This window comes from Ahaetulla prasina, chromosome 6 (assembly GCF_028640845.1).
Source record: "Ahaetulla prasina isolate Xishuangbanna chromosome 6, ASM2864084v1, whole genome shotgun sequence".
Classification (NCBI taxonomy): domain Eukaryota; kingdom Metazoa; phylum Chordata; class Lepidosauria; order Squamata; family Colubridae; genus Ahaetulla; species Ahaetulla prasina.
In genome coordinates, this window is record NC_080544.1 from 69,525,213 (window position 1) to 69,536,140 (window position 10,928).

The 10,928-nt window shown below is 38.9% G+C and overlaps 1 protein-coding gene across 1 annotated transcript in view; it reads right to left on the reverse strand.

Moving 5' to 3' along the window:
• LOC131201430 (ovotransferrin-like) overlaps nucleotides 1-10,707 on the reverse strand; it is a 35,992-nt gene extending 25,285 nt beyond the window's left edge. Inside the window, exons 1-4 of the mRNA XM_058189318.1 lie at nucleotides 10,521-10,707; nucleotides 4,800-4,969; nucleotides 3,621-3,732; nucleotides 436-627 (exon numbers count right to left, since the gene is read on the reverse strand). Coding sequence (XP_058045301.1) covers nucleotides 436-627; nucleotides 3,621-3,732; nucleotides 4,800-4,969; nucleotides 10,521-10,563 — 517 coding nt within the window. The 5' untranslated portion in view covers nucleotides 10,564-10,707. The remainder of the gene's footprint in view (nucleotides 1-435; nucleotides 628-3,620; nucleotides 3,733-4,799; nucleotides 4,970-10,520) is intronic.
• Between the last annotated feature and the right edge of the window lie 221 nt (nucleotides 10,708-10,928).

Here is a 10,928-nt window from a genome sequence, read left to right on the forward strand (position 1 = left end):
GTCATTTGTATACATTTGTGCAATCCCACCACGTGCATATTTCACACTGAGATAGCATTTTACTCTTTCTTGGCTATCTACATTAGTTCCCAACATGAATTAATCCAAAAATACCCACTATCTAAATTAGTTTTATTTCCAGAATGGCCTACACTCTCAGCCTGAAAATGCTGATTGAAGCCATGACATTAGGGAAACCTTCTGTGCTTGTGAAGTGAATAGTCCCTCTGTTTATCCCCCCTCTTTTTTGTTTCTAGTTTTTTTCCCCAGAAATTTATCAGGGTGGTTGTTTTAGGGAGAATAGGAGAAGGAATGTGTGTAGGATATATTCTCTACCTTGTATGTAGGTATTCTCTACCTTGAGTTATTTGTAAAAATAATAAATATGGATATAGATGATAAATAGACAAATAGAACTATAGAGATTTTTCTTACCATTTTCTACAGGTTCTGAGTCTGTTCCTTCCCACTGTAGCAAATTCTTTTCCACAAGAGTTCCTACTGGGATGAACCAACCTGCAGATCTTCTAAAACCAGTGTGACAAGATCTCTTCCCTCTGAGGTCTTCAAGTGAAGAAATAGTTCCTTTCTTCACAACAGCAATGGCATGATAACTGGTAGTAGTTACTGATAAGGAGATTAGGGGGGGGAAAATCAAATGTAGGTTATAGCTATAGTCTCTGTCTATTTCCAACAAAATTGTTTAAGAAACAATTTGTAGCAAAATGAACAAACTTCATTATCGTGTAATATCCTTATATTATACAGGAAACAGCAAAATATATATTTAGAAGTGGGCTTGTACTTCTATTATATATGCTTGTAATGTTAACGGACTGAAACTATTTGTGTAAATGAATTAAATAAATTAAAAACTAAAGCACCATGACTGTGTTAAGGTTAAATTGATTACAGCAAATGTAAAACACGGAGACTATATCTTGAAAAGGAGGAAGGACACACTTTCTCTTTTGATCAGTCCAGAGGACTTCACCAATTGGGGTCTCTGGTAAATGTGATCCAAAGAAAACATCAGGCCACCATCATAACGAAAGGAGAGGAAAGAGTTGAAATTCTGAAAGGAGATTTCTGAAACTGATTTGGTTTCCAGAAGTTTGTGTGCAGGAGTCTGGCAGCCTAAGGCTGAAGAGCAGAAAAACCCTGAGCATGTGAAAGTATCCTAACACTGCATCCTTGAATCACAAAACTCCAAAACTCATCTTAAATACATCTGGAGCCTCCGGGAGTCAATACGAAGAAAGGGCACTGCAGTATTTCTCAAACCTGACAACTTGAAAATATATGGGCTTCAACTCCCAGAATTCCAGGCCTGTCTGCAGAATTCTAAGAATTAAGTCCAAACATCTTCAAGTTGTCAAGTTTGACTGGACTGGAACATATTTATTTATTTATTTATTTATTTATTTAGTCACACATTATATATAGGCATAAGCATGAGATAATTATACAATATATAAGCATATATATGAGTATGTAATAACTATATTAATTGGATATAATGAAAGGAAACAATAGGACAGGAACGGTAGGCACATTGGTGCTCTTATGCACACCCCTTATAGACCTCTTAGGAATGGGGTGAGGTCAATGGTAGCTAGTTTTTGGTTGAAGCTTTGGGGGTTTTGGGAAGAGACCACAGAGTCAGGTAGCGTATTCCAAGCATTAACAACTCTGTTACTGAAGTCATTTTCTGCAATCAAGATTGGAGCGGTTAACATTAAGCTTAAATCTATTGTGTGCTCGTGTATTGTTGCAATTGAAGCTGAAGTAGTCTTTGACAGGAAGGACATTGTAATAGATGATTCTATGAGTTAAACTCAGGTCATGTCGAAGGCGGCGTAGTTCTAAATTTTCTAAACCCAGGATTTCAAGTCTGGTGGCATAAGGTATTTTGTTGTATTCAGAGGAGTGGAGTACTCTTCTTGTAAAATATTTCTGGACACACTCAATTGTATTGATGTCAGAAATATGGTATGGGTTCCAAACAGTTGAGCTGTATTCAAAAATTGGTCTAGCAAATGTTTTATATGCTCTGGTTAGTAATGTAGTGTTCTTGGAGAAGAAGCTACGCAAGATTAGGTTTATAACTTTTAAGGCCTTTTTTGCGATGTAGTTACCATGGGGTTTGGCACTTAGATCATTTGATATGAAAGCTCCAAGATCTTTAACGGGGTGGGGGTCATCAGCATCTATGCTGTATATCTACCCCAGAACTCCCAGATTAATAGCCTGGCTCAAATTTATTTTTATTTATTTATAATTGCATTTGTATACCGCCCTTCTCCCGAAGGACTCAGGGTGGTTCACAGCCAATTAAAAAATACAATAAATACAAGTTAAAAACAGACTAAAATTTATATAAATAGTGGCCAAAATTTTTAAAAACTAAGTAATACAAAAAACTAAAACCCCATTTAAAATTACTTATTCAGGCTAGCCCAGCTCGATGGAATAAAAGAGTCTTCAGCTCACGGCGGAAGGTCTGAAGGTCGGGGAGTTGGCGAAGCCCCGGAGGCAGCTCATTCCAGAGGGCAGGAGCCCCCACAGAGAAGGCGCTACCCCTGGGGGTCACCAGTCGACATTGTTTCACTGACGGCACCCCAAGGAGGCCCTGCCTGTGGGAGCACAAAGATCGGTGGGAGGCTGTTTGTGGCAGTAGGCGGTCCTGTAAATAGCCCGGTCCTAAGCCATGGAGTGCTTTAAAGATGGTAACCAACACATTGAATTGCACCTGAAAGACCACCAGAAGCCAGTGCAGCCCGCGCAGGAGAGGTGTTATATGGGAGCCACGAGGTGCTCCCTCTGTCACCTGCGCGGCCGCATTCTGGACCAATTGGAGCTTCCGGATGCTCTTCAAGGGGAGCCCCATGTAGAGAGCATTGCAGTAGTCCAGGCGAGATGTAACGAGGGCATGGGTGACTGTGCGCAGGGAAACCCGATCCAGAAAGGGACGCAACTGGCGGATCAGGTGAACCTGATAAAAAGCCCCCCTGGCGACGGCCGTCAAATGATCTTCCAGAGACAGCCGTGCATCCAGGAGGACGCCTAAGTTGCGCACCCTCTCTGTGGGGGCCAACGACTCGCCCCCAACAGTCAGCGATGGAGTAAGCTGGCTCCGGGAAGCCGGCATCCACAGCCACTTGGTCTTCGAGGGATTGAGCTGAAGTCTGTTCCTCCCCATCCAGACCCGTACGGCTTCCAGACACCGGGACATGACGTCAACGGCCTCGTTGGGGTGGCCTGGGGTGGATATGTACAGCTGGGTGTCATCAGCGTACAGATGACATCGCACCCCAAAGCCACAGATGATCTCACCCAGCGGCTTCATATAGATGTTGAACAGAAGAGGCGAGAGGACCGACTCTTGTGGCACCCCACATAGGAGGCGCCTCGGAGTCGACCTCTGCCCTCCTGCCAAATACCTGAGGGACGAGCCAGGTTTTCATGGCTTTCTGAAAGGCACGATGGCTGGAGTTAAACTTATCCTGGGCAGGTCCCATGACAGAGAAGGGCCCATATCATTTCCCCTCCCAATGAGCAACCATAGAATGAATTATGCAACCTCTTTGCATTTTCAGATCAATCCTATTCAAATTTACCTCCTGAGCCTCTTGGATGAAGTTCAGCTATAACAGGCTTTAGATAATAAGGTTTCAAGCTTGCTTCTAAAATATGACCAGCATCTAAAGTGATGGCATCTGCTTCTGAGTTCTAAAAAAACATAAAAGTTGGATAATAAGGGAAAAATATTTCTTTGGCATCAAATATATCATGAATGTATGACAGTTATATCTCCTTGTTACTTCCTAAATCTGGAAATTAACATGACTTCCTTTTCTTTCACAACATATTTGCCATGAAGAGTGATAATGCTACCTTGAACAGAGCACTGGGCTTCTACGTCAGTTGATAGTTTCATGGGATTCTTAAGCTTACTTCTGTCCAAAATCAGGAGCATCCACAGAGGAGATCAAGAAAATTAAAATTAAGCTACAACTGTGATTGAAGCCTGGCTTCAATATAAAAGCCTGACTATTATATGTTGAAGGGAAGGGAAGGGAAGGGAAGGGAAAGGAAAGGAGGATTTAATCACATGATCATGGTAGTCTTTTGACTATTTAGACCAGGGATTCCCAACCCCCAGGTTGTGGCCCACTACCGGACCATGGCCTATTTGGAATTAGTCCATGTGAATGGCTGGTTGGAGTATGTACATGCACGCAGCTCAACTTGTGCAAGTGGCAGGCCAGTTGGCATTTGGGTGCATATGTGTCAGCCTGCTGCCCACTGCTTGTGTGGCCCAGTTTCCTCCTTCCTCCCCAGCTCGGCTGCCAAGCTGCAAAGGTTGGGGAATACTGATTTAGACAACCCTCTGCAGATTCCCTGTTGTCAGCATTTTATTGATCTAATACAGGGGTCCCCAACCTCCCAACCACCGGTCCATGGACAGCACCTGTCCAGGGCATGCCAGAAACCAGGCCTCACAAACAGGTGAAACCCCGTCCATGGGATGCAGACAGTATGTAAAACCATGCCCCCGCTGGCCCATGGAAAAACCTGTCTCCATGGAACCGGTCCCTGATGCCCAAAAGATTGGGGGTCTCTGATCTAATAAATAAAATTTGCAAGCAATGAATGATTGTTCTGAAATCTGAAAATTCAATAAGTGGACAAAAAATATTTTATACTGATTGCATCATTTCAGGCTATGTCAGTTTTCCCATCATCCAAGCATATTTTTCCAAATTCTTCCTATTCAGCTGTCATCAGTCACTTACTTTAATAGCTGTTATGCACTCCTGGTAATCAGTCTTCCTCACACAAATCAGTTCTGGAAAATCCTTGGATTGTTGCTGGGAAAAGCATTCCTGCTTAAGCCTTTGGCATTTCTCCTGCTCTTCATTGGATATTGTGCACCATCTTACCGAAGAAGATGCAAGACACAGAGCTATGGAAAAAATGAAAAGGGTGCAGATAATGTTAATATCACAGATTTTAAGCAAGGATTGATAGAGTTGCCTGGTTGAAGCTTTTTCAACATATAAAATCAGCTCAAGAGGGGTAATGAGTGGAAGTGGACTGGATTCATTTTTAATGACTGTAGGGATGGTGCTTTGCATCTCTCAGACAAGAATATCTGGACTTGCTTTTGGGTTGCCACTTATCGAACAATGTCACCTGTTTGTTTGTTTATTTATTTATTTATTTATTATTTATTTATTTATTTTGCCACAACAATATATATAAGCATCACGTAAAAAGATTATATAGTATATAAACATATATATGAGGTAATATAAGGAAGTATAAGCATATATATATAAGAAGAAGAAAAAACAAACAAACAATAGGACAGGAACGGTAGGCACGTTTGTGCTCTTATGCATGCCCCTTATATGGGGTGAGGTCAATAATAGAAAGTTTTTGGTAAAAGCTTTTGGGATTATGGGAAGAGACCACAGAGAGTCAGGTAATGTGTTCCAAGCACTGATAACTCTGTTACGGAAGTCATATTTTCTGCAATCTAGATTAAAGCATTTTATTATTATGTTATTATATAATATTATGTTATTATATTATATGTATTATTATGTTATGTTATTCTGTTATTTAGAATCCATTTTTATATGCAAGGTTAGCTATATTACTAATTTCATAAAATGACCAGCAGCACAGATTTTGTATATAGAAATGTATCTTTTCTACTTTCTAAAAGATAGTTTGAAGATTTGTCAGCAGTCATTCTTAAAATCCAGGTAAATCCAATTTCAGTTTAAGATCACATAGGAACACAGAGAAAGCAAGTTAATAAATGAAATTAACTAGAAATAAAATTGTGGATACTGAATATCTAAATAGATAACATTACAATTACATCATTATTATAAAAAGTGATAATCTGTCAAGGTGATTAGCATGCTAAGTGATAGAAAAAATAATTGCACTTTTTAACAATATATTATAGATCTATTACTGAGAAAAATTTTACAGTTTGCAAAATAATTTAGAAAATGTCTTTGGGCTTCAATGAGGGATATGAAACAGTCATTAAATCAATTTAAATGCAATTAAGATTGAAGACAGACCAAAAACTTTCCAAAGTGTAAAACTGGCACCCAAACATTAGAAAACAACAAATATTGAGTAGAACAAGAATGTTCTTATTATCTAATAGAAACTAATCAATGAAGAAGACAAACTCCTTAAGGAAGAAGTTACTTAATCCCCCTGTTGCTACAGAAAAAGCTGGGTCACACATTTTCATCTAAATTCTCTAATTCAGGGGGTCTCCAACCTCAGGGGCATGGCCCACTACCAGGCCATGGCCTATTCACAACTAGGTTGAGCGAGCAGTGGGCCACATGCGCACGCGCATGCGGCTCAGCTTGCAAAAGTTGACCTGTGTACGCATGTGTGTGTGCACCAGCCTGCTGCTCACACAAGTTGAGCTGTGCATGCAAGCGCATATTGCACACCAGCTGCTGTTCAAGGGGCCCAACTCCCCTCCTTCCCCTGCCGGGCCACCAAGCCACAAAGGTTGGAGACCACTGTTCTAATTGATGAGACCTATAACAAATCTACTAAGATCTGTGGCAGGTGCATGAGTAAGGATGTGGCTTTTTTACTATCCTGGCCCTAAACAATTAAGGACTTTATGTTAAGAACCAGTATATTAGAACTGGACCCAGAAATGCATTTGATGCCTGTTCAACTAATATAGGATAAGTTGGAAATCGTCTATAAAGTGCATAGCAACAGATAAATTAACTGCACTGTTTTGTATAGTTTTAGCAAATGACCATCAAAATATCTCTCTTGTTTATTTATTTATTTATTTATTTATTTATTGTTTATTTATCAAATTTTCTGACTGATCATCTCAATCTCAGATTTACTCTGGGCATTTCAGGATTTTATTTGCTGATCAAATGATCTAATCAAGGTATCAATTCTGGATTTTCCCCCCATCATTTCTTAAATAGCAATAGTACTTACTTATATACCCCTTCATAGTGCTTTACAGCCTCTCTAAGTGGTTTACAGAGTCAGCATATTGCCCCCAACAATCTGGGTCCTCATTTTACCAACTTCAGAAGGATGGAAGGCTGAGTCAACTTTGACTCGGTGAGGATCAAACCCTTGACAGTCAACAGAATTAACCTGCAATATTGCATTCTAACCACTGTGCCACCATGGCTCCTAAATAGAGGCGGTGCTGCTGCACAAGCTTTTCTACTAGCCTCATAGAAATCTTTAAAAGAAACTAGATAACTCGTGATTCATTGGGTCATCATTTCAGATATTTTTCCATACATAACAAAGAAATAGAATGATATGGCTGGGCAAAAATGCAGTTGGATCAGAAGCAGCTTCTAATTTCCAGCCATCGACCTCATTGACTTTTCTTGTAGTAAACTGGCAGGGAATGTTGGAAATTATGATCAAGTGACCATGGCTGACTATAGTGACATGGCAGTACAATAGCATTGAAGTGGCCACACCCTTGTAAAATTCCAATCCCACTTAGTCATGGGTTCTGGATTTTGGACACTTTCTGTAAGTTAGCCCATTTGAGGTATGTTGATTGAAGAATTGTTGCCTTATGGTGTATCATTTCACCCAATTGAAGGTTACAAACAATCAAACAGACACAAGAGTTTTAGATGAATATAGATTTTTTTAGCAATTCACTCTACTTGATTTTAATAGTGATACTTATGGCAAAATAAGCTCAATTGCAAAAACAAAAGAAGACACAAACAGAAGTAAGAACAAAAAAAGAGTTCCTGATTGTTCTTTAATGTACAGATAATTTAGAGTTCAGATATGCAGTCTAATGTTCTCTAGATATGCTACAATTCCCCTAGACTTAGCCAAATTGGTCAATAGCAAATGATGAGCCAATCTGGTATAGTGGTTAAGACATCAAGCTAAAAATTGTGAGTTCTACTCTTGCCTTAGGCACGAAACCAACTTTCTCTCAGCTTTAGGAGGGAGGCAGTAGCAAATCACTTCTGAAAAAATTGTCAAGAAAACTGAAAAGACTAGTCCATGCAGTCACCAGCAGTCAAAATTGATTTGAAAGCACACGCCTACCTAAAGGATTATAAGGGTGTAGTCTAAAATATGTTAATGATCCCTGGGAGCCTATTTCTGGTTTATACTATTATAATACATTCAAAAGGTTTCCAAGCTGTAGCTAGAGGAATATTAGATGTAGGATCTTGCCTAATAGATTTTTGTTATGCTGTGCACTGTTCAAATAACTTGCCCATCAAGCTTTTCAACCAACTTTCTTAAAAAAAACTATTCCAAGTTATGGACTGTGTTGTATTGTTTCCTAGGATGATGGAAAGCTAAACTATTTAGAGCAATTTCACTATCTGTTTGGAAGTAGAGCCATGGCAACTAGCCTTCTTTTCTTTCTTTCTTTGAAGCACTTCACTGCTTATCCAAGTAGCTTTGTCAGTCTTAAAAGACTTCTTCAGACTGAAAAAGCTACTTGGATAAGCAGTGAAACATTTCAAAGAAAGAAAGAAAAGAAGTCTAGTTGCCATGACTCAAATTTCAGACAACTCTACCTGGATGATTGAGAATCTTCATCAACATATTTCACTATTTATTATGTTTTTTACCAATATAGGGTCATTACATATGCATATTAATCCATTGCCTATTTGTTATCAATCTCTGCTGAATTACAGTTGTAATCACATGTTGACTCATGACATGAGGTAATTTTCATATTCTCCATTACATTACAAATGTTCATTACTGGAAGTTGTACCAATGTAATGTATGAAAAGATTTACAGCCTTTGAAATAGACATTCTGGACCCCTGCACACTCTCTTGCCATTAATTCTGCTGGTTATGAATATTGGCATTTGAATTGAATTTGGATACCTATGATCATCTGTTCTGCAAAAGAACTTTTATTGAGATTTTGATAAGATTAAAGATAACAGGAAGATTGCATTAACCTCCCTTTACTAACACCCCAGGTTCATGATCTTCATTCCAGCTCTAAAATTTATACAGTTTTTTTTCAGTGTCGGCATATTATTTAAAATAACAGAGTTAATGAAATGTTTTGTTGATCCCTACTTCAAAGAACAGCATTAGGTTGGAGGTGAAAAACTTCTCATTCTGAAACTTAAGAAAGCCACTGAAAGTTATTTAACTTTCCAAAATTTCTGCCTTCCAGATGCATTATACAACACATCCTATTCTTTTCAGTCCTCAAAATCACATTGTAAAACAAATATAATGGGTTTCTCAGAAGTAAAAAAAAGTATTTGCAGGGACAATTTAGATGACAGAGGAATAATTAACCAACCTATCTCTTATACGCTTACACAGAGAGGGTCTTCTCAGGGTGCCGTCCGCCAAGCAATGTCGGCTGGCAGCCCCCAGGGGAAGGGCCTTCTCTGTTGGAGCACCTACCCTCTGGAACGAACTTCCCCCCGGTTTGCGCCAATTACCTGACCTTTGGACCTTTCGCCGTGAACTGAAAACGTATCTGTTTATTCAAGCGGGACTGGCTTGATTTTTAAATTTTTAAATTTTTGAATTTTTAATAATTTTAATGGGGGTATTTTAGTATGGGTCAATTCGACGGTTTTAATTCTCGGCCATTTATACAATATGTATTTTAACTGTTGTTTTAATTTTGTATATTGAATTGTTTTAATCTGGCTGTACACCGCCCTGAGTCCTTCGGGAGAAGGGCGGTATAAAAATCTAAATAATAAATAAATAAATAATAAATAAAATTCACCATTTCTCTCCTACAGTTTCTTTTAGTATGCAATCACATTAACTTGGAAATATTTCTTAAAGGATCTCATCCCACCCTAATATTCCTTCTTCAAAGCATGTTCATTCATAATGATAATAAAAATACTATTCTTTCTTCTTTTGCCTTTTAACTCACATCTAATTAAATAATTCATGTTTTATTCCCCCTTTCTAGCCTGTATGAAAGCATAACTCCAAGTTCAGCATTTGCTTAAACTGAAACTTAAATCTTCATATTAAAAATGTATATTTGACAGAATTCTTGAACCAGCTCCTCAGTTAAAAATGAAATTTCTGGGAATTTTTATTTTATTTTACAGTTTTCTAGTTCTTAAAAAACATCTGAAATAAGGCAATTGATGGAGCATAGTGGGTAAGGTGCTAGACTTACATGATGGAAATTTATATTCATGTCCTCATATGACCATGGAATATGCTGAGTAACTTTCTACTAAACTTTTCCTCAGCCAAACCAACTTTTAGGTTGGTGAAAACATAAAAGTAAAGAAAATCCCATATATGCCAGTCTGAGTTCTTAGAAGAAAAGGTGGAAAATAAATGTAATAGAAAGAGAAAAAAAATACTCCACAGTAGTTAAAAGGTTTCATTTTGAAAACTAGTGCAGAAGTTGCCCCTTTAATCACCTCATGCAACCCTGGTACTACAGTTGTTACTATCTGTTAGTCTGCATTCACTTACCCAGCAGCCCAAAGAACAGAGTGGCTTGGAGGGCAAATTTCATTTTCCCCCCTCTGGTGGCTTTCAGGGAAGATGTTGCAGAGCTGTCAGTCACAGTCTGCTCTCAGAGTCTGTGAAGGCTGTTGACTCAGCTGTCCTGCCTTTTTATAGAGAGGTTGGACTCTGTAGGGTTAGCAGGAGCAGTGACCCAACAGTGTTTGTCCTTCCTTGTTTCCCAATAGTGCCTCTCTCCTGCTCTATCTCACCAGCCCACTGCAGGGAGAATCTCACATTGGCACGGAATTCACTGCATGCCTGGAATAGAAATGGGGGAATTGTTCGAGAAGCTTCAGCTGGGAATTTCCACATCATTTAAATTCTTCCTTTACCTTCCTTTAACTCAGTTCTATTAGCAAGGGCACATTCTTC